Source organism: Aspergillus nidulans, chromosome I (genome assembly GCF_000011425.1).
Source record: "Aspergillus nidulans FGSC A4 chromosome I".
Classification (NCBI taxonomy): Eukaryota; Fungi; Ascomycota; class Eurotiomycetes; order Eurotiales; family Aspergillaceae; genus Aspergillus; species Aspergillus nidulans.
The window spans coordinates 902599-925910 of NC_066257.1; the positions used below are offsets into that span (position 1 = coordinate 902599).

Consider the following 23312-nt stretch of genomic DNA (forward strand, 5'->3'; position numbering starts at 1 on the left):
GGGAACGTTGAGAGCTGCCAGCCTGCCAGACCCTGAGCTCCCCTTCGAACTAATATCACATTGCTTTGTACGCGTGATCAACGTTTGCCGTACCGCTGTTTCATGAGGAACTGAATAATTCGTGAGGCCAGGGGCCTCGTTAACTATCGCTCCTTATCCGCTCACTCTTATCCCCCCACATTCGCTTTGATGCATGATATGCCTTATCTGTACAATTCGAAGTCAGCACGCCGCTTCTCATTTATTATCTAATATCCTGCAGCGGTCACGCCGCCATGGTTGCGCCTAGGGACACGGCTTTTGCCGAAGAAAGTGCTGAAGTGGAGGTGCTGTACGCCAACCTTGAGAAGCTCAAGCGCCTCACAAAGAAGATCCAAGGGTCGCTCGTACGCCTCGAAACGGGCGGAAATGTCGTCAAGCATGCAATCGGACCTATATATAGCAACACACAATCGCTTCAGATAACGAATAATAACATCGACCGGGTTATTGAAGCCATCGAACGCCTCCGGCAGCCACTGGATGCGAAGAATCGAGAAGAAGGGGTCATTCGGGCTGGGTGAGTTATATTTCTGCATACCAGTCGTGTTATTCAGACTGACGCTGGGATGAATGAACAGGCCGCAGCCGAACAACTTGCCGCAGTATCTGGCGGCAATGAGAGGTGTGAACGATGCGTTGATGGACCTCACCTCCACGAATTTGAAATCAAATCAGAAGGCTATCAGCGAGTTCACGTCTCTATTGGGTATTGGCAACTCCAAGTTACAAGATCTGCTGCGACTGAAACTGGGCGAGCATGTCAGCCCGATTGAGCCGCTGCACTATTTGACCAAGGGTAATTCCTGTATCCCGACTTACTAAGGCAATCACTTACTCTCTCCCTGGGGTCAGACCTTCCATTCCCAACGATCCCGGAAGACAGGATTGCGGAAATTGCACCTATCTGTGCAGCGATAAATTCGGCAGCAGTACATGTCCCGCATCGTGGCGAAGGTGGCAGCCCTGCCCTTAAGATCTACGCTGATGTTAGAGGCCCGTATATTAGCACGAGCGCGCAAAACCTGGCCATCGCATCTCTCAATACTCTGAAGCGAAGAGTAGATGACGAGTCGCCATATAAGCAAGGTACTAATGGTATCGGAACCTACTCCGATGCCTTGGAGAACTTCATATACGCCGAATGGGAGGCCATTAAGCGAATTTTTACGGGAGACCATCGGGGACTGGCTTTGCAAATGACGTGCCGCTCTGCGATCGCGGAATATTCAAAAACTATACGGGAACTAAACGATTATATTCGTACGAACCTCCTCACCGACTGCTTTTTAGCTTTCGAGATCATCGACATCGTCACAGCCAAGTCTTACGATATAGAGTTAAAGACGGGCGAACTCAAGAGTTTGTTCCTGGAGGCATTGAGGCCTGTCCGGGAGACCGCCAAATATTCTCTGGCGGAGCTTTTGGAAGAGACAAAACGTAGGGCACAGGCTATTCCCATGCTTCCACCAAATGGCGCTCCCACCCCTCTTGTCGATAAGGTTATGCGCTCCCTTATCGAGCTTACAGGGTACCAGAAGCCTCTGGCTTCTATCTTAACTTCGCTAGGAGACGGAAATTGGCGTTCAACCTCAGCATCATCAATGAATACTCCTTTGGATGTCAATCCAGACAGTGATGTGCTGTTTTCACATTTCATTCTCGATGTGATAGAAACGCTGCTGATTGCTTTGGAGGCTCGGGCTCGCCAATTGCACCGGACAAAAGCTGCTCAGGGTGTCTTTCTTTCAAACGTCTTCTGCCTTGTGGACCGCGCTATACGCTCAAGCCCAGAACTTGCAAGATTCCTCGGTTCTCCAGATAGCGTTTCTAGGATCGACACGTTCCGCAAGCGCGCAACGTCAACATACCTGGATGCTTGGAAGGAGACGTCGCATTACCTGCTCGACGTCCAGTACACGTCTCACACTAGGGGTGGCAGTCGACCTCAATCGGGTGGCGCTGTCGATTCTAGCGCGATTGTCAAGTCGTTGTCATCCCGTGACAAGGACGCAATTAAGGACAAGTTCAAAGCCTTCAATGCAAGCTTCGACGACCTCGTGGCGCGTCACAAGTCTTTTTATATGGAGCGGGAAGTACGGAGTGTGCTCGCTCGCGAGGTGCAAGCGGTGCTCGAGCCGCTATATGCACGGTTCTATGATCGGTATCACGAACTCGATAAAGGCCGTGGCAAATATACGAAGTATGACAAGGGCAGTCTATCTGCGCAGCTTGCATCGTTGCAATGATTGAGAATGTCTGGTCTAAGTACAACTGTCTAACCAATACCCCCATAACCGTTTTTTAAACTTCGGTCTGAGCTCTCCCATATTTATGTAAATTTTCTGACGTGAATGAAGGTTGTCGAAAAGCTGAATAGCGCTGTGAAACTATAGAAACTTCTGGGTTGTAATCATATATTAATAGATCCTATGTAATCTCAAACAATAGTAGGCTAATTTTCAAATCCGCAGCGCAGCGGGCTGTAAAAAAACGTCATTGGCATGTTCATATACTTACCACGATCCTTATTTACTTCGTAATACCGGTCCTGTCGTAACAGCTTGATTCATGGTAAGAGCTTGTAGGTAAGCATACAGGGTAATGGTGAGTACTACTTTCTTCCTGGAAGTCTCCCTCTTACAAGATACAGCAGTACTTGAGTAGCTGTCTTGGCGTTAACTCGAGAGAAAAACGAGAATGTTTATAGCCAAGATGACAGCGCTTGGAGGTTACAGGGATGGTTCTACAAGCCCTGCTCCACTTTGAAGCTTCAATTCATATTTGAGACGCAGGCAGTGCTTTTGAATGTATACATACCAATAGTTGTACGGCAAAAATCTTTCATTGCCTATACTGAGGTAACCTTGGGCTGTTAGCGGAAGTCCTCACCTCTGACCGCAATCGTCATGGCCGATTTCGGCTGTCCCTGAGCAGAAGTGGGCATGGTCATGTGACGATAAGCAATCTCGATAACGTGATTGACGCCGATAAGCCTTCGACCCCGCTAAAATAATTGGCAAAATTTCGTCCGGGGACGTGGACGCACAGCTCGTTATTCCAGCAGCCACTCTGCCCTTTCTTCAAATCGCAGCCTCAGCGTTCCAGTCTCTCAGCTTTCTCGAGACCGTTCCAATTGCTTCCTGACATCATGTCTTCAAGCAATGATGTGTACCAGACGCCTCTCAACTCGCGATATGCAAGTAAGTCCCCTTTTGACTCAATTCGTACTTTCGTTGCCCGATCAGAGGCTAACTGCTATTCTGACACCCAGGTGATGAGATGAAGTATCTCTTCTCTCCCAGGAATAGGTTCTCTACATGGAGACAGTTGTGGCTGTGGCTTGCAGAGGCTGAGAAAGGTACTACATTCCTGCCCTACCCCGCCAGCTATATGCACGACCCACGTACTGACAGGTACAAGAGCTTGGCTTGCCCATCACCGATGAAGCCATTGAGCAGATGCGGAAACACACCACGATCAATGACGAAGAGTTCAAGGTTGCTGCTGAGGAGGAGAAGCGCCGAAGACACGATGTCATGGCCCATGTCCACGCTTACGGCCAAGTTGCCCCCGCAGCTGCTGGAATCATCCACTGGGGTGCGACTTCCTGTTACTGCACTGATAATGCCGACCTGATATTCCTGCGTGATGGCCTGAACATCCTCATTCCCAAGTTGGCGGTTGTCATCGATAAGCTGTCTGCCTTTGCTAAGCAGTACAAGGATCTGCCCTGCCTTGGTTTCACCCATGGACAGCCTGCACAGCTCGTCACTGTTGGAAAACGTGCGTGCCTGTGGATTCAAGACTTGCTGATGGATCTGAGAAACCTCGAAAGGGCGCGCGATGATCTGCGTTTCCGTGGTGTCAAGGGCACAACGGGTACACAGGCGTCGTTTCTTCAAATTTTCAACGGAGATCACGACAAGGTCGAGCAATTGGATGAACTCGTTACTAAGAAGGCCGGCTTTGATTCTGCTTTCATCATCTCAAGTCAAACTTACTCTCGCAAGATCGATGTTGACGTAGCTAACGCCTTGGGCTCCTTTGGTTCCACCTGCGAGCGCATTGGTATTGATATCCGCCACTTGGCCATGCTCAAGGAGGTTGAGGAACCCTTTGAGAAGGATCAGATTGGCAGCAGTGCGATGGTAGGTATCCGTGCGTCACGTAAAAATGATTCGATCTGATTAGAGCATGCAGGCTTACAAGCGAAACCCTATGCGGTCCGAGCGCCTGTGCTCGCTGGGCAGGCACCTTCAGAACCTCCCCAAGGACGCCCTGGACACCTACTCCGCTCAGTGGTTTGAACGTTCATTGGTAAGATATTCCGTTTGATCTAGTTTGGCCCGCTCCAGCTACTAATGGCCGATAAGGATGACAGCGCCATCCGCCGGATCAGTATCCCCGAGCTTTACCTCTGCGCTGACGCGTGCCTCATCCTCTTGAGTAAGCCCAAACGGTCTAGATCTAATCATGATCCTGTAGACTTACCGCCATTTAGACAACGTAACTTCCGGATTCGTGGTGTACCCTGAAGTCATCAAGCGCCGTGTGAACGATGAGCTTCCATTTATGGCAACGTAAGTCGTCCTTTCTATTTAATATGTGTTACTACTTGAGCTAATCCTGCACTTTAGTGAGAACGTACGCACCTAATCACCCAAGTCAATTTTGCTCCAGCACTTATTAATATATGTATAGGTTATCATGGCCTGCGTGAAGAAGGGACTTTCCCGCCAGGACGCCCATGAGGAAATTCGTACGCTCCTCACATACCGTACCTTACACATATTCTGACATGAAAACTAGGTGTCCTCTCACACCAAGCCTCCGACAACGTTAAGAAGCACGGCAAGAATAACGACCTCCTCGACCGCATCCGCCGCACCGAGTTCTTCGCGCCTATCCTCGGCGAGCTCGACGCTCTCCTCGACCCCAGCACCTTTGTCGGCCGTGCCCCTCAACAGGTCGAGAAATTCACCTCGACCGAGGTCAAGAAGGCCCTGCAGCCCTACGAGACTTATCTCGCTACTGCCGAGACCTCTGCGCTTCACGTTTAAGGTTGCCTTCGGCAGTTGGAGTGAATCTTGCTTTAATTGACCTTACCTGAGCAAGGAAGATTTGGCTACGTCACCTAGGCTAGGCTGCCCTGCTGTCAGTGCCTCATGTCACTATGATTGTCTGAATAGTTTCCTGGATATTTCTGCTTTTAGCGACGCTATAATCGGAACATCTAAAGTCAAAAGTACAAACAGGGAAAGAAGTGTTCGTTTCAGTGCGCTACCACTCATTTTCCCTAACGAAAGGTAGAAGACTATAAGACATTTTGATGTATATATGATAATATAACGAATTGATGGCACAAAATGAATTCTATCCAGGGGTATGAGCGTATGAGCACCTGACCAAGCTAGTAATGAACCGTCTTCCGGTTATTCTCTGATAAATCCTTCCAGCAAGCAGGTCAAGCGAGTCAACGATATAAGACAACGAGGAATTTCAACGAGAATGGTGAGAGTCTCAGAACTAAGGTTGAGTTCATGGCAGGATAGGCATAGTGATTTTTGAAGAAAGAAATGATGAACGCACAAATGTGAGAAAGAACACTCGCAACATAAAGTCTACAAGAAATGAGACAAGACGGGGAAAATAAATGAACAAAGAAAAGAGATCTCCGAAACTATACCTTGATCATCATCATCCGTAATATAGCCTAGTCATCATAGCTGGGCAACTTTTTTTTTTAGGTCAACACCTTTCCGACCGTATAGAGTATAGTTCAACCATACTAAAGCGAAGCTAACCAATTAACGATCTGGGACAAGTCAGAGTCAGTCGGACATATATGCGGTGTAATATGCAATGCAACGTGTCGAATAGGGATCCTCGTCAGTCCTACGTACCATCATCGCCTGCATAAGAGCCACCTCCTCGCCATAGTGCATGCCGTCCCAGCTCTGGGCCTGCAAAGTCGCGTTGTACATGGCCAGAACGTCGATGCCCTTGGCCTGAGCGACCTGCGCCGTATCCTGGGTGTATTTCCAGCTGGTTGCGTGGACGTTGTCGCTTGGAGGCTTTTGGTGGCCGGGTGCTGTTGGACCGATCCAGAGAAATGGAGTGCTTCTGGCGCTGGTTTTGGCAAGCGTAAGCCATTCGTCTATACTATTCTTCGCCGCGGAGAGGGAATAGGATGTTGAGAGGGAGAGACTTTGAATTATGGCGATGGGCTTCTTCTTTGCCGATTCTGACTCCGAGGGACGCGCCAGAAGGTTTTTGAAGACGTTGTGGTCGCTGCTTGTGGCGGGTGAGCCGGTGATGGAGAGAAACTTGTGTGGGGTCTCTGCAGGAGATGATCAGTCTTCCGTTCACTGATTTGAAGCTTCAGGACTTACTGGCTGAGCAGATGTATGGAGTCTGGGTTCCCATGGCACTCCTGGAATATAGTTCCTCGCTTGAAGTAATTCGCGCAGAGGAACAGGCAGGATTCGTAAACTGTGACTCGCACCCACAACTTGTTTGCAAAGCAGTGCTCATTTCCCACTCCCTCAAAGATCCTTGTTTTAGATCCTGGCGAAGAAGGATGTTGAACCCGGCATAAGCGTTGGCAAGGGAGTCATCACCGACGAAGAGTACACCATCAAATCGGCTAAGAGTCTCACATATTTCAGCGTTGGTAAACCAACGGTAGAAGCAACCTTTGGTCGAGTTAGTTTATAAATCATCTCATGACAATTCGAGCTCACCCACCTTGGGATGTATAAGGGGCACCAAAGCCATGACGCCCGCCGTTGCTCATTGAGCTGAGCAAATCCTCACGAGACCGGCAATACAGCTCAGACTGGTCACCGGACGGAGGCAGATATAAAGCTTGAGAGGAGATGCCGCATTCTTCACGGCCCACGAACTGAGCTAACAGACTGTAAGCAGAATTCAATAAGTATTGTCCATCATCCAGTGAGATTTACCCAGGCTAGAGCAAAAGGACTTACTCATCCCCGAAATTCGTCGTCACAGCCGGTTTTGGAGAATAAGAGAATGGGAGATAGAAGATGTCCCGAATCAGCCAGACTATATAGAGCACCCCCAGCACCCAGAGAGATGCCATGAGCTTGTAGGTGGACGACCGCCAGGTGACTCTCCTAACAAGCCTCCGTCCACCGGGCCCTTCGATCGGGCCACGCCGTTGAGAAAACGTATGATTCTGTTGCATGCCGGAGAAAGGGTAAGCAACGGCTTCGTTGACAGATGATGAAGCCAATGATTCACTGTTGGAAGCACGGCGACGTGACATCTTCTATTTTATACATTGACCGGTTGAGCAGAAAGTCCAAGCGAAAGCTCATTTGTGAGTTGAAGGCGTGTAATCCTTGTCCATAGGCTGCCTGGCCCTTTTTAGCGGCACGAAAGGTGACGGTGGGAAAAAGAAAAGTGACAGGCGAACGGCGTCGGGGAGAAAAACAAACAAGAAAAATAATATTGGATCAGGGCCGAGCAGAAGAATAACCGATCCACCAACTGCAGAAGGAAAAAAGAACGGAATATCTCAAAGCGTTGAAGCGGATGGGTCGCTGTTAAGAGCTGCCAGAGGAGCGCAGAGGCCAAAGAGGGGCCCGGTCTTCTATCGTGCGTTCTGTTGTATTTCCTCTTTGGGATCCTTTCGTACTTCTTACACCTCACCTCGTCTCATCCACTCTTTCCTGCCCTAATCATCTCAACACTCGATCATCAGTATTTATTATCTTTCCTGCACTTTTACTAGGCAAATGCTTACTTCTTCCAGTCTACACGGTCTGCTGCCGCGTTCGGCCGCAATCCGCAGCCAAAACTGCCACGGAGACCTCCAGGGGCGAACTGATGCAAATGGGGGTATGGGGTTATTTGAAGCCGCAGCTACTACTTTTCCTCTGGAATGACGGCACGAGGGCGAAACGGGCAAGCTGAAACCTGCGGATCCTTCTTGTGACTGTCTATCGACGCTACGCCAGTGTAAGTGTTGACCCCGGAAAGCCTCGCTCCAGACGCGGCATATAAGAATAGATTGGATCTTCAAGCCAAAAGTACTGATTGTGATGAGATGGCAGCGCCAAAGTACAGAACGATTGACATCGCGGCGCCGCAGGCTTGCATCATAATCAAGTCCACTCGCTTATGCTGCACGGAGCACTTGACAACAACACCCTGATCCACCTTGTTCGACCGCAAGACCTGATTCCTCCAACCTGGATGACTTCAGCGTGTTCATCTGAGCGACCCTCTCCTGCGCCATTGTCGAGTTGCTCCCTCCCGTCCCTCCCGAGACCCAAATAAACGGCGCACCGTTGGGGAAAACTTTAACACAAGACTATCGAGGAGGAGAAGAATAAATCGCAGCATGCAGTTATGATGGTCTAGACACCCCGCCACGGTGAACTGATAGCCAGTGAGATAGTGTACCGGAGTTTTCGCAGTTGGTAAACTCTTTTGGTTGGTTGGGTCGACAGACGTCAAACAATAATGAGACTCCACTGCTTCTCCGTCTGTCGCCGCGTCGCGACTCGCAGCCTCGCAGGCTCGCACGAGGCGGAAGAGGGGGAATTAAATCACGATTGCGACGGCGTTCTTTAGAGCTTCCCTCAATTGGCTTTTGGGAAGCACCTCAACCAGAAAGGAAATCAAGTTAAATTGCGATTGATGACTGCCTTCCACTTCTGGCTTCCTCTCCTGCGTTCCCATCTTTGCGCCTAACCTCTTCCTTTCGGCGTTTCAAAGAACTGGTGGACTCCGAGGACGGCCGAGGGACGGCAAGGTAGGAGTCTGGAGAGAAAGGCGGTACGTGCGAAATGTGGCATACATGGATGGATATTTGGTATTGTTGACAACCCATGTTTCCTAGGCCGTGCAGACATTTGTGAGACTATCTGCGCGTTATTACTGAGGCCTAATTCTTGGTCGTTCCTCATTCAGGGCGTAACTGCAGGGTTTATTTTTTGGGCGCATCGTACCTTGGACTCACCAGATACGTTATTCATTAAATTTCCTATTGCAGGTTGCAACAGTTTTTCACGTTACGATCTATCACGTTACGATCACTGTGACTATGTTGTGCAGGTGTCTCCACTGCGGCCGAATCTACCTCTGGTACTTCCGTGTATCTCGGAGCACCCCGTGCGATCATTAACACCATTTTCGAATGCTTGAGCAATGCGATAGCCTGAGAGCCGAAGACACTATGAAGACACTTGATTCTTGATTGATACGTCCATTTTCAGGAACAGCAAAGCCGGGGCTTTTATTTATCGAAATGGGCATATCAAATTCGACCGAGAAAATTTGAGACTAACCACTATAGGAAAACTAAGGCGTTCTTGCGGAGGACGCGGACGAACTGATAAGTGTTCATAGTGCTCTAGCGAACTCAGTGCCTCGTCTCGTCTCGTGATCAAGGGTTCGAACATCACCTGACTGACTACAGAGATGACATACATAAAGGATACATGGGGGTCAAACTTGCGGATAAACTTACATAAACTCTGGGGTCGAGGCTTGACCGGCGAAGAGTTGGACCATTTTCTCGGGCGAAGGGGAGATCCGGAGGCAAGTTCACATTCCACCCGGCAATTCGACGTTTTCAACCTGGACCGCCCGAAAGGTGGGGTGTTAAGCCGCGGGCTGAAGATCCTCGGGGTTACGTATATACCCTGAACTTTAGATCACAGGAGCAGTTTCCACATGAAGCATTTTTGAAGAGCAGGTGTCCTGACTGCCTGTAGGAGCTGTAGCAATTAGTGTTTAGCAACAAGAGTGGGTGAGTTTTGAGTGTGTTGACTAGACAGGGCTCTTCAGCACGATTGCCTGATCCGCAGCACGGGTCCGTCGGGACTCTGGAGCCCCCCACACGTGACCACCCCGGTCTGGTCTTTGGCTCTCCGCAAGACCAAAAGAGTCATTGCTGTTCGACTTTACCAAATCCCATTAGCTTCACCATTTCTCAGCCAGGACTCAGGAATGACTTTTTTTATCTGAGCAGCCGACTCGACTCATTTTTCATCCTCCCGGTGTTGACAGTGCCCTTCTCTGCCATCACCTGCAAGTTGTGCTCCGGCTGCTAAATACGTCGGCGACAACCTCGGTAGTAGTAGTTCCAGAGCTCTCCGAATCCGACCTTACGATCCTTGCAGTCATAAGCTCCCGCTGCCTCTGTCCAGATTCTCACTCCTGCAAATCTCATTATATCTTCATTTTCTCCGCTTCTACTCGATTTATATCGCGCAAGCTGGGATATTGAGTGTGGCGACCACTTGAGCAGATTCACTTTCGGCAAAAATGTGGAAGCCGTCGGAGCGCCTGATGGACACCATCAGGCATTACGCCAGCTTTCCAGCAACTGGTGTTTCGCTCCGACAGATGGTTCAGTTTGGAGACAGACCTTCAACTGGTGAGCACACTTGATTCCTGAGAATAATTTTATCAGTTTCCTTGTACTGCTTACAATGGCTAACCTTACGCTTTCCCCGATTTAGGAACTCTGTTTCGCGCCTCCCAATTTCTGTCAGAAGAACTCCCAATCCGCCTAGCGCACCGTGTCCAGGATCTTGGAGAGCTTCCCGATGGACTCAGTGAAATGCCCTCCATCAAGAAGGTCCAGGATTGGTATGCACAGTCGTTCGAGGTATGACTCACCAACCATCATGCTTGCGGTTCATTCTGACGTATGATCTGAAGGAAATAATTAACCTGCCCCGACCAACTCTCACCCAAGAAGTAAAGGCGCGCCTGCTGCGCCCGAACAGAACGATGACCGGCGGGTCGAAGATTCTCGCCGAAACAACACAAAATCCAAGTGTCCGCGAGGGACAGTATCGCTCCGCTATGACAAACGGTAATGGAAATGGCAAGGCTGCTGCTGCTGCACGAAGATATTTTGTCCCTTCGGATGACCAGGGAAACTGGCCTCCCGAGTTAAATGATTACAACGAACGGTTTGCAAAGACTCTACAACAAATTAAGCGGCGACACGACAGTGTTGTGACTACAGTGGCCCAAGGTATTCTGGAATGGAAACGAAAGCGGCAGCGTCTGCAAATCGACTCGACAATCCAATCATTTCTCGATCGCTTCTACATGTCTCGCATAGGTATACGAATGTTAATTGGCCAACACATTGCTCTCACGGAACAAACGCACGTGCGCCATCCGAATTATGTCGGGATCATATGTACCAAGACAAATGTGCGCGAGGTGGCCCTCGAGGCCATTGAGAACGCTCGGTTTGTGTGCGAGGATTACTATGGTCTATTTGAAGCCCCAAAGGTCCAGCTCGTGTGCAAAGAGGATCTGAACTTTATGTACGTGCCGGGACATTTGTCTCACATGCTTTTTGAGACATTGAAGAACTCCCTGCGCGCCGTGGTCGAGAGACACGGCGCAGATAAGGAAGCTTTCCCCGTCACCAAGGTCATCATCGCCGAAGGCAAAGAGGATATTACTATCAAGGTGTCCGATGAAGGTGGTGGCATTCCGCGGTCTGCGATCCCTCTTGTCTGGACCTATATGTATACCACAGTGGAGCAAACACCCAACCTCGACCCGGACTTTGACAAGAGCGACTTCAAAGCGCCTATGGCAGGATTTGGATATGGTTTGCCCATTAGTCGCCTGTATGCGCGATACTTTGGCGGTGACTTGAAGTTAATCAGTATGGAAGGGTATGTGCTTCTCAATGATTGTTATATGGCATTGCAACTTACATGATCCAGGTACGGGACGGACGTCTACCTTCACCTTAACCGCCTATCATCGAGTTCGGAACCCCTCCAATGACAATTACCAGTCATGAGGGATGGTCGCGTTCGGTTTTCTACTTCACACAGGCTCCACCCTTTTTATTCGGAACCCGATCCAGCGCCATCTCAAGGATTGACGCCAATGAACATAGAAGCCATTCGCGCACGGATGCGCACCAGGGAAGTATCTGAGCGAAAGCAGGTTGGAGATGCAGCGAGCCTGCTGAACGCGGAAAAATGAAAAGGGCTACTTTGTTGGCCAGAAAAAGCATTGAATAGCTGAGAGACTGGACTGCCCACCACGGCGTGCGTACTCGCTCGCTGATATGCGCTGGACGAGCAGATTCAGGCCTCCTACCGCGGTTATAGAACGGCGAACCCGCACGCGACCCGCCGTGCTGCGGGTCGGTCTTTCTTCGAATTCGTCAATTGAAATAGACCATATTTGAAAGCGTCGTTAGCGCTAAGCGGTCACGCTTGGCTCATGACACCTAGCGGCGACGTCGCAAAATGCCATGGTGGTGGTTGTCGGGCAAGCATTGTACATATGGTAGAGTGGCTTCTCCCGACTCTGGCTTCCTCATCTGCCCCCTCATGATCGTCAACATTCCTGATATCCTTCGTCTTTATTTCTATTTACTTGTCGTGTACGATATCTTTCTGGTATTTGGTTCATCATGTACTGAAACGGCCATGTGCGAAGTATAAGGCCTTCAATGTAAGGCACAGCAATATGAATGTCAAATCCGTTGATGTATTCAGATGTTTTTTAACGCCGAATGTAATGCACCATCATCAAGTCATAACCTACAATCATCACTCATAAGCCCATTACCTCACTCAGCAGCGTCAGAACGAAAGCCCAGCACCATAATCCTGCCTCTCCGCCCCGCTCCATCTTCGCCTTCTCTCCCTCGTCTGCTGCTGCCGCCCAGACGACACCCTCCTACCCGCTCTGCTCCTCTCAGGCGTCGCCCTCCCCTTCATCTTCAGTCCCGACATAGGCGACGACGCCGCAGACGGTGAAGACGCCGCCATCGCCGATTCAGACGCCAAATCCGGCTCGGGCTTATACCACCCGGAGTCGTCTGTTTCGCATACGTCAACAATGCTCCGCGAGACGACCATCGGTTCCGTGCTGAATGGCGAGGACGGTGTAGATGAGGTTGGGCGCTGGATCGTGAACTGGTCGGCGCGGATGGATGCTGCTGTTGTCGGATCTGAGGGAGAGAGGAGAGTTGAGAGGAAGCGCCGACGGGCTTGAGGAAGGGTCTAGGAACATCGGTCAGATAAATGGGGGTATACGGGTACGAATGTGGGAGCCAAAGGAGCTAACCTCTTGTGCAGCCAAAGCTTGGATCGTAAGAAGCTCGCGGTCCATTAGAACACAGAGCGCTGCATGGCGCTCCTCACGTAGCCGGCTTCGCATTCTCTTCTCCTGTGCGCTGGGAACCGCGTATGCTGATGTGGACGCGGACGCCGCCGATGCGGGCGTGAGGGGGGAAGGTCGGGGTGTGGAGCTGGAGCTTGCACCAGGACCGGGAATATGCTGTCTTCCTATTTGGAGTTGACGTTAGTTAAAGACCTCACCACGTAGGTACATACTAGATGACTGAATTTCAGGATCACATACTGTTAAAAGTCGCCATTGCAGGGTGGGGGTTCTCATCGTCTGACTCGGAGTCGATTATAATCGGGGTTCGGCTCTGAGTCTGGGGTTGGTCGGTCCGCCATGGGTTCGCGGTGGGGAGGTTGGGGAGATTGGGACTGAACATAATGTCTCGTATGGGTTGCAGCTATCTGGTAGTCAATAATTATAGGTTACTGCAAGTAACTGCCACCGGTCAATCTAACCATGATGGGATTAAGCTTGTTTAGCTATGAAGTCTGGAGGCGGAAGCAGACTCACGTTCCCCGCCTCACGTGAGAGCTATAGAATCGTCCTATCGCTTTCCCTCCAAGAGAGAGCGTCTCCGTCATCACTATATGGCACTCACTACGCAACCGATGGGAAAAGGACTGAAAGATACCATAGCTCAAGGACTCAGCAATATGACATTCTTGAAGCCGTGCCACTGGACGATGGAGTGGGAAAGCCTAGGGTATTCGGCCAACCGGCTATACCTGGCCAACCCCTCAACTGTGCCTCAGCCATAAGTAAAGTAGAGTTAGCCGAGGTGCGATAAAGAAATCAAACCACTATCAATCATACAATATGTCAAACAAACGAGCAAAACGTCCAGTGCGAGTTGCGAACTGTTCTGGCTATCATGGTACGATACTCGTCTGACCTCCCGCGTTCAGTGATGACTATACTAACCTCCACGCAGGCGATCCGGCTTATGAGATGTACCGTCAGGCAACGTTGGGCGATGTCGACTTTATAACCGGCGATTACCTGGCCGGTATGTGGATCATGGACGATTCCTCAATCAGCTCGAGTCTAACAAGAGTAAGAGGTCAATCTTGCAAACAATGCGGAGGCATGGCGTGCCGGAAAGCATCCCGGCTACGAGGAGACAGCTTGGAAGGGCATCCAGCAGACTATCGATGTCATAGCAGAAAAGGGTATCAAAGTCGTGATCAATGGCGGCGCGCTTGACCCCAAAGCCCTAGCCCTGAAGGTCCAGGGTCTAGTCCGCGAGAGGAACCTCAACCTTCGCGTCGCATACCTATCGGGCGACGACGTATACGACCGCGTCGGTCCAAACATGCCCACAACAAAAGAAGAACTCCAGCATCTCGATTCAGGCAACTCCTCCGCCGCTCCGGCCGCCCTAACATACGCCTTCCTCCGAGGCACAGCAGACGGCAAACCTATTCCTATGGTCTCGGCGCATGCATACCTCGGAGCGCGCGGCATTGTTCACGGTCTGCGGAACGGGGCGGACATCATCCTCTGCGGCCGAGTTGCTGACGCCAGCCCCGTCATAGCCGCTGCTTGGTTCTGGCATGACTGGGCGGAGACAGATTATGATGAGCTAGCCGGTGCGCTGATAGCGGGCCATTTGATTGAGTGCTCTGCATATGTAACGGGAGGTAATTTCTCCGGCTTTGACAGGTATAATTTGGACGACCTTATTGAACCCGGGTTCCCAATCGCCGAGATCGACGCCGACGGGGCGTGTATTATCACCAAGCACCCGGGTACGAAAGGAATGGTCACCGTCGATACAGTGCGGTGCCAATTCCTATACGAGCTGCAGGGGACAGTCTACCTGAACAGCGACGTGAATGCTTACATCGGAGATGTGGCTGTTGAGGAAGTAGAAAAGGACCGGCACGATCTGCTTCTCTCTTTCCAAGACCTGACCAAACTAATAATGGTGCACAGCATCCGCGTTTCAGGAATCAAAGGCACCGCACCACCCCCAACCACCAAACTCGCCATTTTCTACCAAGGCGGCTACGAAGCTGAGATTCTTCTCAACGCCACAGGCTACGCTACGTCGAAGAAATGGGACCTGCTTGAGAAACAGATTCGGTATTTTCTTCCAGACTCGGTGCAAAAAGAGCTTGAGACGCTAGAGTTCCAACGGTACGTATTCCTTCTCTATCTAGCTGCACCGTTCCGTCTACAAGGGCGAAATAAAGAGCTAATATCTTATATCTTGCGTTGCAGGATCGGCACTCCCTCGTCTAATCCAATATCTCAAGCATCTAGCACAACATACCTTCGCATCTTTATCGCCTCACGCTCACCTCACGCTCACCTCACGCTGTGGGTGCAGTAGGGTTAGCGCTAAGGAATATCTCATTGAAGCATTTTTCAGGTTCGCTTTTCTCCCTGTCATATTTCCCATGCCCTATTAAACCATAGCTAACCCCTGTCCAGGATTTCACAGTACCCTCGACATGCGCACCGCGGTACCCCGCCCGTTCCTAGCATATTATCCGGCTCTCATCGCACAGGCAGACCTGGGCGAGAGAATCAACCTCCTCAATGACGATAATACGATAACCTCTATTGAGACCGGCCACCCACCAGCTTATGCGCCTCTCCAGCCCCGCGAGAATTACCATCCACCTTCTATTTCTCCAGAGAGTCCAGAATACAAGACCATATTCGACGGACTAACCAAGCGTGTCAAACTAGGCGATGTCGTGTTAGCGCGCTCAGGTGATAAGGGCGGGAACTTGAATGTTGGCTTCTTCGTCCCTTCTTCTCCCCCATCCCCTTTCACTCTGGAAACCGATAAACAAAGAAAACAAAGAGAGAGACAAAAACACTTGAGCCTCTGGCTCCGACACTACCTAACGACCTCCCGAATGCGCGACCTACTTGGCACCGACTGGCGCGATGATTACTTCATTGAGCGGGTAGAGTTCCCGGCCATTGGGGCGGTGCATTTTGTCATTTATGGAATTCTGGGGCGCGGAGTTTCGAGTTCTTCGCGTTTGGATGGGCTCGGAAAGGGGGTTGCCGATTGGCTTAGGGATGTGGTGGTTGAAGTTCCTGTTGCTTTACTTGAGTGACTATGGGTTGGGATATTGTTAGGCTGTTTATGTGTTATTGTGGTGGTATATATGTATGTACATGGTTTGAGTGACATTAGCTATTCACCTAACAAGGGCAAACAATCAAGCATGTTCTGTACTGCGGTTGAGGCTGGATCTGCTGGTGCGGGCACCACTGCTAATTCCCGACAAGTACCCTGAGTCTCCATCCACTCTTGTTTCGGTGTGCCAGGGGTTCCGGAGTCTCTAGGTGGAACAGAGGCGTGGGACTGGGGACTTTTTCCATTCTCATTTTTGTTCCCACTCACACTGTCGCCGCCAATTTCACTGACAACACTACTACTATTGCTTGGACTACCAGCATTCGGAGTAAAGGCAGTCTGCAGAGGCTCTCCTTCCAACTCTTTCTCCCCAAAATAAACCCAGAAATAGTCTTCTGTCCACTTAGGGCTCGTCGGATCTACAGCCACGCCGTCAACAGAGTAAATCGTGCTTGAGCATCCCGGTGAATTGACAGCAGTGGCGCCCGTGGTAGAGGTAACAGCAGGCCGAGTAGACGATATGGAGCATATTGAACTATGCGAGTATGTCCTTGCGTGCGCATGCGCTTGTTGTCGTTGCAATTGAACATGAGTCTCGATAGCTGGAGCTGGAGCTAGAGCAGGCGACGGGGCTTGATATATAGCATTCTCCCCGGGCATACTCCTCAACGACATAAATTCATCCACGTACTGGAGCAGGCGGATATAATCTGTGAGTTTGAGCTGGAAGAGGTCCGGGTAGTAGAATAGAGCATTTTCTGGTATAAGCTGTCGCTGGCCATGCAAAATTAGTTCGTTGCTGTCACTGTTGCCGCTAGTACCATTTTCACTAGATACCACAGTAGTACCGATACTGATATCGCTGGTATCGGATGAAGGCTGATGTTGCAAAAGTGTCTGGGTCTGGGTCTGCGTCCGCGGCTGACACAATTCCAAAGCCTTCCATGAAACTGCCAGAATAAGTCGTGTGTAGTATTGGCTGCGGAAGAAGCGGAAGACCTCTGTAAAGAAGACAAGCATAAGTTCGTGGAGCTCTTTGTCTTCAGGGGTTGGGGAGAGCTGCGTTTGGATGCTGAGTAGGATCTGTGGGAAAAGTGTATACGCCACACTGCACCCTCAAAGTAATCAGTACACACACCAAGTGAACAGTGGCTTGAAGATGGTAATGCATACGCGCTTATAGGCAATTTATCGGCGACCCCATTCAAAATTAGCTGTTTTACGTTGTGGGCTGTTGAACAAATGGCCGAAGCAAGGTCGGCTCGACAGGATTCGATACGGGATAGGTCGGTTTCGTCTGTTAGGTAGGCATTATGGCCGATTAGGAGGCAGATACGGTTGCAGAGGGCAATGCGGGCGGATCTATATACTTTAGTTGTAGTCCTGAGATAAAATACCTGGGCAAACGTACTGGAAGTATATAGCACAGAGATTCGTATGAAGTGTTAGCGATGGGTGGATATAGTACTCCTTCCCATCTGGATTCGCTACCCAGTTGAGCTCCCAATCTAGCAACGCAAACTTTGTCTCTTCAAGTCTGTTCAGTTGTGCCCGCCGATCCGCCAGGCTGAACGGCATGTTCTGCGTTGTCGGGTAGACAAGCATGATCACATCTGTGACTGCCGCCACAAGATGGCATAGGCTGGCAAGGACGCCGCAGAGGGCGATCTTTATTTCAGAAGTATAGACTTCCGAGTTCAGGCACTCCTCTTCTAGGTCTCGAAGAGACAGCCCCTCCTGCAGCTGCAGATCGAATTCATCCGGGGTGATCTGGATCGGACGACGCATGCCGAGCGAGATGATCCGGTCTCGGATCATGCAGCACCACCAGAGGCGCTTGAGGTCCGATACTTTCCTCTTTGAACCTAATTGTGGCATCTTATGGTATAGATGTGCTTGCTCTTTCTTCGCGTATCGGATTGCGATGCGTAACCAGCGGGAATTGGTGGAGCGCTCGGCATCGGTGGTGTACCAGGTCAGGAGGAGGCAGGCTTGGGCGATTACCAGACGGTCTTTCTCGATACCGCTCTCATAGAGGCGCTGTCGGGTCAGCTTGAAGCTATCTGGTAAAACTAGTGACGTACCTTGGCTCGTCGGTAGAGATCGTCCCGCGCAGATATCAGGGAATCGTACCCGCATTCTTTGGCGGCTTCAATCGGAATGAACTGCATAATTAGATCTGCCCATCCTCAAGCATTCTAGGGTCTAGGGCTTACCGGACTAGCAGCGAAGAGCATTGTCTGAAAGAGCAATGTCGAGATCTTGCCCGCACTCGAATCCAATCCCCGATACTTTGCCCAGAATACGGCCTCATCAACTACCGGTAGGAACGGATGCACATATATAAAGTAGTGCTTCACGAACACATCCAAAATCTCCTGGATAGGAACTTTGAGCGTCATCTGTGACTTGAAAAAGGTCAAACTGACCCGGTCTGGGGCTGGTGTAGGGTAGCCATTGCTGCGCTCCTTCGCAACGGCCTTGAACAGCTGCCTCTCCTTATCCCGCTTCCCTGAGTGCAGTATACACGGTCGAGCGTCTAGACGACAATTTGTACAGGGAAAGCCGGTGATGGAGCCGTCGCAGCGGACTTTGCGGGAGTGGCAGCGGGTGCAAGCACGAGCGGCGCGTCTGGAGCGGGCGTTCTCTTTCCTGGGCAGAGACGACATGTCAATGATGTTGGGGGGAGGAAGGAGGGGGAAAGAAAAAAAAGGGAGAGACTGAAGTAAAGTCAAATGGTAGATTGCGGGGAAAGAAAGAAACTAAAGAGAAGGAATCTGGGGACTCCGCGAAGGATCAGCCACGATCCGCCATCCACATAAGCCGGATTTAAGGAGATAACGCTCTTGGTTGGGGAGGCTGGAATCTGAAAAGCCAAAAGCTTACCTAGTCTCGTCCTCAGTTCGTCCATCATTGCATTTGTCGCCCGAGAATCGGGGATCTGCTGGCTGGACTCAGAATTGGCTGTAGATCGGCAGTTGTTGGGAGTGGGAGTCTGAAGGAGAGTGGGACGTTGGCCCATTACGTCGACGCTGAGGGAGACGCACTGACTCTCTAGTCTGCGACAATCAGTGCTGGGGCGCCCCCCACCGTACCCTTCAGTCTGGACGCACCTCGAATTGTGCCGCCAGGATTTCGAGGCTCCGGTTATCCGGTCGTTGTAGATAAGTTTCGTCCAGTCAGATGTGAGAGGAAGCGAAGGACCCAAAGCTTCTCCCACTGTAAAGTGTAGTCAAGTAGCCGAGTCAGACACAGTTCAAGTAACCGAAGGACATCTTTGCGGAGTGGACTTCCTCGCCTAAAATGATCATAAGATACCCCGCCATCGCCCCTATTTTTGGGATAGCACAATTCGGTACTAATTGTGTCTTAAGAAAGGGCTATATTGGTTGATAGTGGTGCGGGTGTCGAAGCGGAAGAGGTCCAAACGGGTCTGCCCCAAGAGATAGGTAAGAAAGTTGCTGCTTAGACACCCAAATATTAATGGATTATGGGGTAGAGCAGGACCAGCGAGAGGTATATTCCAATAAAAACATCACTAAATTACCACCAACGCCAGCATTTCAACATATAGTAACAAAACGAGTCTTAGCCCCCTGGACCGCCAGCTCGTACTGCAAAAAAAAAAAAAAGAAAAAAAAAAGGGAGAGAGAGAGAGAGATCTACAAATCAAGTTATGTGAGCAACAGCCTCAACGCCAGAGTATATGCCGCAAAACGACCTGTAAATGTAAATGACGGACACGCGGTAGATGGAAACGAAGTAAACGGTTGAGTGAGGTAGATGTCAACGTCACAGATCAAGATCAGCATTTATGCATAAGCGTGTTTGTCGGCCATTCATATCCAGCATCAGCCCTAGAGTGATTGAACCATGTTAGTCGCCTGCAAGGAGAGTAAATAGCATTGAGGAGAACATACCAATGGGTCTTGTTAGCATCCATGTACGCCTTCGGATGCTTTTCGATATACTCTGTCGTCTCCCAACCCTCCGGATCACAAGTCACACTGATAGCATCTGGGTCCTGATAGATGCGAATATAATCAAACCGCAAGTACGCCGGCGTATATTTCTGAATGTCATCGTCAATGGGCGCAAAGTTCCACGCCATGCCTAGATTCATGATGATGGACAACGGCTCAAGCGGGATAACGCGCTGCCCTACGTTGCCGTTTGGACCGATAGCTCGCCCGTCAAGCGTCCATGTCTTGTCGGCGCCGACAAACCAGCTCACGTTCCCTTGAATCCCTGGAGTGTATTCGAAGGCGTAGATTTGGTATGCTTTGCCGTTGTACCAATCGTTGTTGAGGTTTGTGACGCCGGACATGGCTTGTTGGTAGGGCCCGCCGCGATAGGTGTTTATTTGGGTTATGGAGGGGTCGTAGACGGCGGTGAAGTCTGGTAGAACAGTCAGTCGAAGATTGTCAACACGGTTAATAACGTCGAACAGTTGGGCTCACCATAATCAGGCATATACCAAATATCAAATGGTGCCATCTGCAAACTTTGCGACACCGATCCCACCATCTTGTCGGCATCGCCATTCAGCGGCGAAACACTGGCCTCAATTACATCAATTTCTGGCGCAGAACGAGACCGTCCAGGGCTGGGATGGTCCGAACCCGGACATGTACACGCCGGCAAACGCATGCCCGGGAGCCAACTTATGCCATCCGTAGAACTTTGATTCGGCGTGATCCCGGCGTCGCACTCGTCATAGTAGCTGTATGGCCACATGCCCTCCGTGGTAGCAGCGTACCCAGGACGTCCCAGATTCCCCATTGCCCAGAAGCCAGGCCAGAAGCCGGAAACCTCGCCATTGCCAGGGAGCGAGATGCTAGCTTCCAGGCGGCCGCCAGAGAAGCAGAGCTTGTTCCAACTTTGGAGCATGCCAGAGCGGTATTCCAAGTCGTGATTGGGGAAAGTGTCGAAGCGAATTTCGAGGACGCCGTCACGGGTTGTTACGGCGTCGGGGTCGTACCACTTCATCATGTTAGTTGCATGCTTGGATGAATGTGGACTGACTAACCTCTAAGTCCTGGGTCACGCCGTACCAGATATCTACGGCTTGGTAATAAGGGTCGTCTCCGTCGAAGAATGTACGGCCGGGGGTGTTGAACTCGTCGGAGAACTAGACATTGTTAGCAAGAAGTTGAGCAGCAGCTCCGAGTCCAACTTACCACAAGCTTCCACTCCTTGCCGTCTGCCGACATCTTCGAATATGCCGATTCCGGCGTATCAGGGTCTATCAAGCCCCTGCGTATATTAGACAGCAAGGGCCGGTCCCCAACATCAAGGCATAGTGTATCCCCCGACCTACAACCCGACTGTGTCTTTTCAAATCCTTTCATAGCCGTACTGCCACAAGTCAGTCCACATCCCCAGCTATAATTGGAACGGAGGGACCTACACGACAGGATAACCAATAAACAGCACCAAAAACCCAATTGTAAGCAGCACCAACCCGCCGACGTTAATCATGCCCCGCTTATTCCAAACATCGCACTCCCCCTCCCTATCGCTGGGGTCAGGGTTATGCAAGTAATCATCTTTCTCCACATCCTCCGGGAACAACAGCAACCCGTCTGTTGGCATAATATTGTACTTCTCCGTCACCGTCTGGGTATTGACATCATCGCCCTCGCTTTCCGCGCGCGAACGCGACCGTGTGCTGTATGCGAATCCTCTCCTTGTAGAATAGCTGCCCACCGAGCTCCAGCTCGCGCGCCGGTATGAGCGATCGGACAGGTTAGGCGATGTAATATCATCTCCTGAGCGCTGTCTATACGTCTGTGGCTGCGGCGGTATCAAGAACTCCGTTGACCCGTGAGCGTTGAGTGATGAATATACCGTTGGCAGCGTTCCGGTTGACTGAGAGGAGTCGGCTCGTGGTGTTAACGGACGTCCACTGACACCAAGTCCGACTACCCCATGCTCTGGGACTAGAGGGCGAGAGGTGACGTCCTCATCGGAGAAGACATCATGCTGTTCTGAATTGAGGCGGATATGAGGTGTTTCCCGGTGTGGGATTTCTGGGGAATACTCGGACATGATGGATATCTGTGGTTGTTCGAGCCGCAATCAAAGCCGCCTCTTCTTCTATCCAGCAATATTTTCCATGTGTCAATTATGCAGTAGGCTGTATCAGGTAGCGATAATGGCGGTCGTTCTCGTCCAAAGTTGATGGTGGTAAGCGATACTTTGTCGGAGTCACTGTCAACAAGCAACTTCTGGAACGGATCAACTAGGTCAAACTCCTAAAGATTAGAGCAGTAAAATGATCAGGCAATGGATTGAAACCAGCGCGCCTGTTCTCGAAACTGCAAAGAAAAAAAAATCACGCTTCCGCTCAATCCAATCTCTGAAAGCGCACAGTGCTTGTCCGAGCGAGGAACGAGAATACCATTCTAGAGAAACAAGAATAAACAGAAAATAGGGACAAGAATGGAGCAACGACGAGCGACAGAGTGCGAGAATGAAAGAGCGAGGAGGCGCTTGTCCTGGCGGCGGATTGATGGAGTCAGTCAAGGAAGGGATAAAGAAAGCCTGACGGGATAGAAGCCCCTCAAAAAAGTGGCAGGATTCGAGGCTTGTAGGCACTCTTTCCTGACTATGTGGCAACTGACGCGCATGCAGAAGTAAATATCCTGGTAATGCAGGTGGTCCAGACACTGCTAGGAGCAGAACACGTACTCCTCCTGTATGCTCAGCGCTCCAGATCAAGGCAAGCCCAGGTGAGGAATGCTTGGGATACACTGAACCCTTGGATCCTTGTTGTAAGCTTGCGAAACTAGTCATTTCCCTGCAGGAGTAAAGGTGAAGCCTCCAATTCAACTGCAGGAACTGGTGGCGCTGCATGTGCGGATAGAACAGAAGCTCCTGGTTCATGCACGATTAGCCAACCTCGCAATATTGACTTGTACAGTGTACCAAGTGCCAAACCTATCTATCACTTTAAACTATTCGGTATATTTCTGAAAATTTCATTCATATGAGAGCATGAAGAATG

The 23312-nt window shown here is 50.6% G+C and overlaps 9 protein-coding genes across 9 annotated transcripts, besides 1 other annotated feature; 4 read left to right on the top strand and 5 right to left on the bottom strand.

Annotated features, from left to right (window-relative positions):
* Nucleotides 1–23312: part of a sequence feature (contig 1.105 755..277183(-1)) that runs on past both edges of the window.
* Nucleotides 276–2288, top strand: ANIA_06210 (protein exo70; the record flags this gene model as incomplete). The annotated part of the gene is made up of 3 exons (XM_658722.1): nucleotides 276–559; nucleotides 621–838; nucleotides 895–2288. The coding sequence occupies 3 exons, from the start codon at nucleotides 276–278 to the stop codon at nucleotides 2286–2288; spliced, it is 1896 nt and encodes a 631-aa protein (XP_663814.1).
* Nucleotides 3131–5281, top strand: ade13 (adenylosuccinase ADE13). Its single transcript, XM_658721.2, has 9 exons — nucleotides 3131–3242; nucleotides 3314–3400; nucleotides 3463–4190; nucleotides 4243–4359; nucleotides 4398–4488; nucleotides 4544–4622; nucleotides 4680–4686; nucleotides 4744–4801; nucleotides 4852–5281. The coding sequence occupies exons 1-9, from the start codon at nucleotides 3191–3193 to the stop codon at nucleotides 5100–5102; spliced, it is 1470 nt and encodes a 489-aa protein (XP_663813.1). The 5' UTR covers nucleotides 3131–3190; the 3' UTR covers nucleotides 5103–5281.
* Nucleotides 5623–7603, bottom strand: ANIA_06208 (uncharacterized protein). The gene is made up of 5 exons (XM_050611673.1): nucleotides 7032–7603; nucleotides 6790–6959; nucleotides 6435–6737; nucleotides 5946–6382; nucleotides 5623–5857 (listed from the first exon to the last, which is right to left on the bottom strand). The coding sequence occupies exons 1-5, from the start codon at nucleotides 7331–7333 to the stop codon at nucleotides 5831–5833; spliced, it is 1239 nt and encodes a 412-aa protein (XP_050466973.1). The 5' UTR covers nucleotides 7334–7603; the 3' UTR covers nucleotides 5623–5830.
* Nucleotides 9418–9588, bottom strand: ANIA_11503 (uncharacterized protein; the record flags this gene model as incomplete). Its single annotated transcript, XM_050611678.1, has 2 exons — nucleotides 9418–9487; nucleotides 9545–9588. The coding sequence occupies 2 exons, from the start codon at nucleotides 9586–9588 to the stop codon at nucleotides 9418–9420; spliced, it is 114 nt and encodes a 37-aa protein (XP_050466974.1).
* Nucleotides 10345–11841, top strand: ANIA_06207 (protein pkpC; the record flags this gene model as incomplete). Its single annotated transcript, XM_658719.1, has 4 exons — nucleotides 10345–10456; nucleotides 10542–10690; nucleotides 10834–11726; nucleotides 11778–11841. The coding sequence occupies 4 exons, from the start codon at nucleotides 10345–10347 to the stop codon at nucleotides 11839–11841; spliced, it is 1218 nt and encodes a 405-aa protein (XP_663811.1).
* On the bottom strand, nucleotides 12654–13661 carry ANIA_06206 (uncharacterized protein; the record flags this gene model as incomplete). Its single annotated transcript, XM_658718.1, has 4 exons — nucleotides 12654–13076; nucleotides 13141–13361; nucleotides 13410–13436; nucleotides 13640–13661. The coding sequence occupies 4 exons, from the start codon at nucleotides 13659–13661 to the stop codon at nucleotides 12654–12656; spliced, it is 693 nt and encodes a 230-aa protein (XP_663810.1).
* Nucleotides 14020–16280, top strand: ANIA_06205 (acyclic terpene utilization AtuA family protein; the record flags this gene model as incomplete). Its single annotated transcript, XM_658717.1, has 5 exons — nucleotides 14020–14077; nucleotides 14135–14256; nucleotides 14288–15342; nucleotides 15427–15525; nucleotides 15650–16280. 5 exons carry the CDS (start codon nucleotides 14020–14022, stop codon nucleotides 16278–16280), a joined length of 1965 nt encoding a protein of 654 aa, XP_663809.1.
* Nucleotides 16361–18972, bottom strand: ANIA_10789 (uncharacterized protein; the record flags this gene model as incomplete). Its single annotated transcript, XM_050611685.1, has 5 exons — nucleotides 16361–17386; nucleotides 17440–17665; nucleotides 17715–18343; nucleotides 18388–18468; nucleotides 18520–18972. 5 exons carry the CDS (start codon nucleotides 18970–18972, stop codon nucleotides 16361–16363), a joined length of 2415 nt encoding a protein of 804 aa, XP_050466975.1.
* ANIA_10779 (SKN1/KRE6 family beta-glucan synthesis-associated protein) lies at nucleotides 20109–22354 on the bottom strand (the record flags this gene model as incomplete). The annotated part of the gene is made up of 7 exons (XM_050611687.1): nucleotides 20109–20160; nucleotides 20224–20701; nucleotides 20764–21286; nucleotides 21333–21434; nucleotides 21484–21548; nucleotides 21624–21661; nucleotides 21714–22354. The coding sequence occupies 7 exons, from the start codon at nucleotides 22352–22354 to the stop codon at nucleotides 20109–20111; spliced, it is 1899 nt and encodes a 632-aa protein (XP_050466976.1).

Bases quoted from the DNA above. Each gene is read 5' to 3' on its own strand.
- ANIA_06208 (XM_050611673.1), bottom strand. From the start codon at position 7,333: ATGTCACGTCGCCGTGCTTCCAACAGTGAATCATTGGCTTCATCATCT. The intron at 6,960-7,031 runs GTAAGTCCTTTT...TTCTGCTTACAG, and splicing joins ACGACGAATTTCGGGGATGA to TCTGTTAGCTCAGTTCGTGG. The intron at 6,383-6,434 runs GTAAGTCCTGAA...CATCTCCTGCAG, and splicing joins TCCATACATCTGCTCAGCCA to AGACCCCACACAAGTTTCTC.
- ade13 (XM_658721.2), top strand. From the start codon at position 3,191: ATGTCTTCAAGCAATGATGTGTACCAGACGCCTCTCAACTCGCGATAT. The intron at 3,401-3,462 runs GTACTACATTCC...GACAGGTACAAG, and splicing joins GCTTGCAGAGGCTGAGAAAG to AGCTTGGCTTGCCCATCACC. The intron at 4,191-4,242 runs GTAGGTATCCGT...TAGAGCATGCAG, and splicing joins AGATTGGCAGCAGTGCGATG to GCTTACAAGCGAAACCCTAT.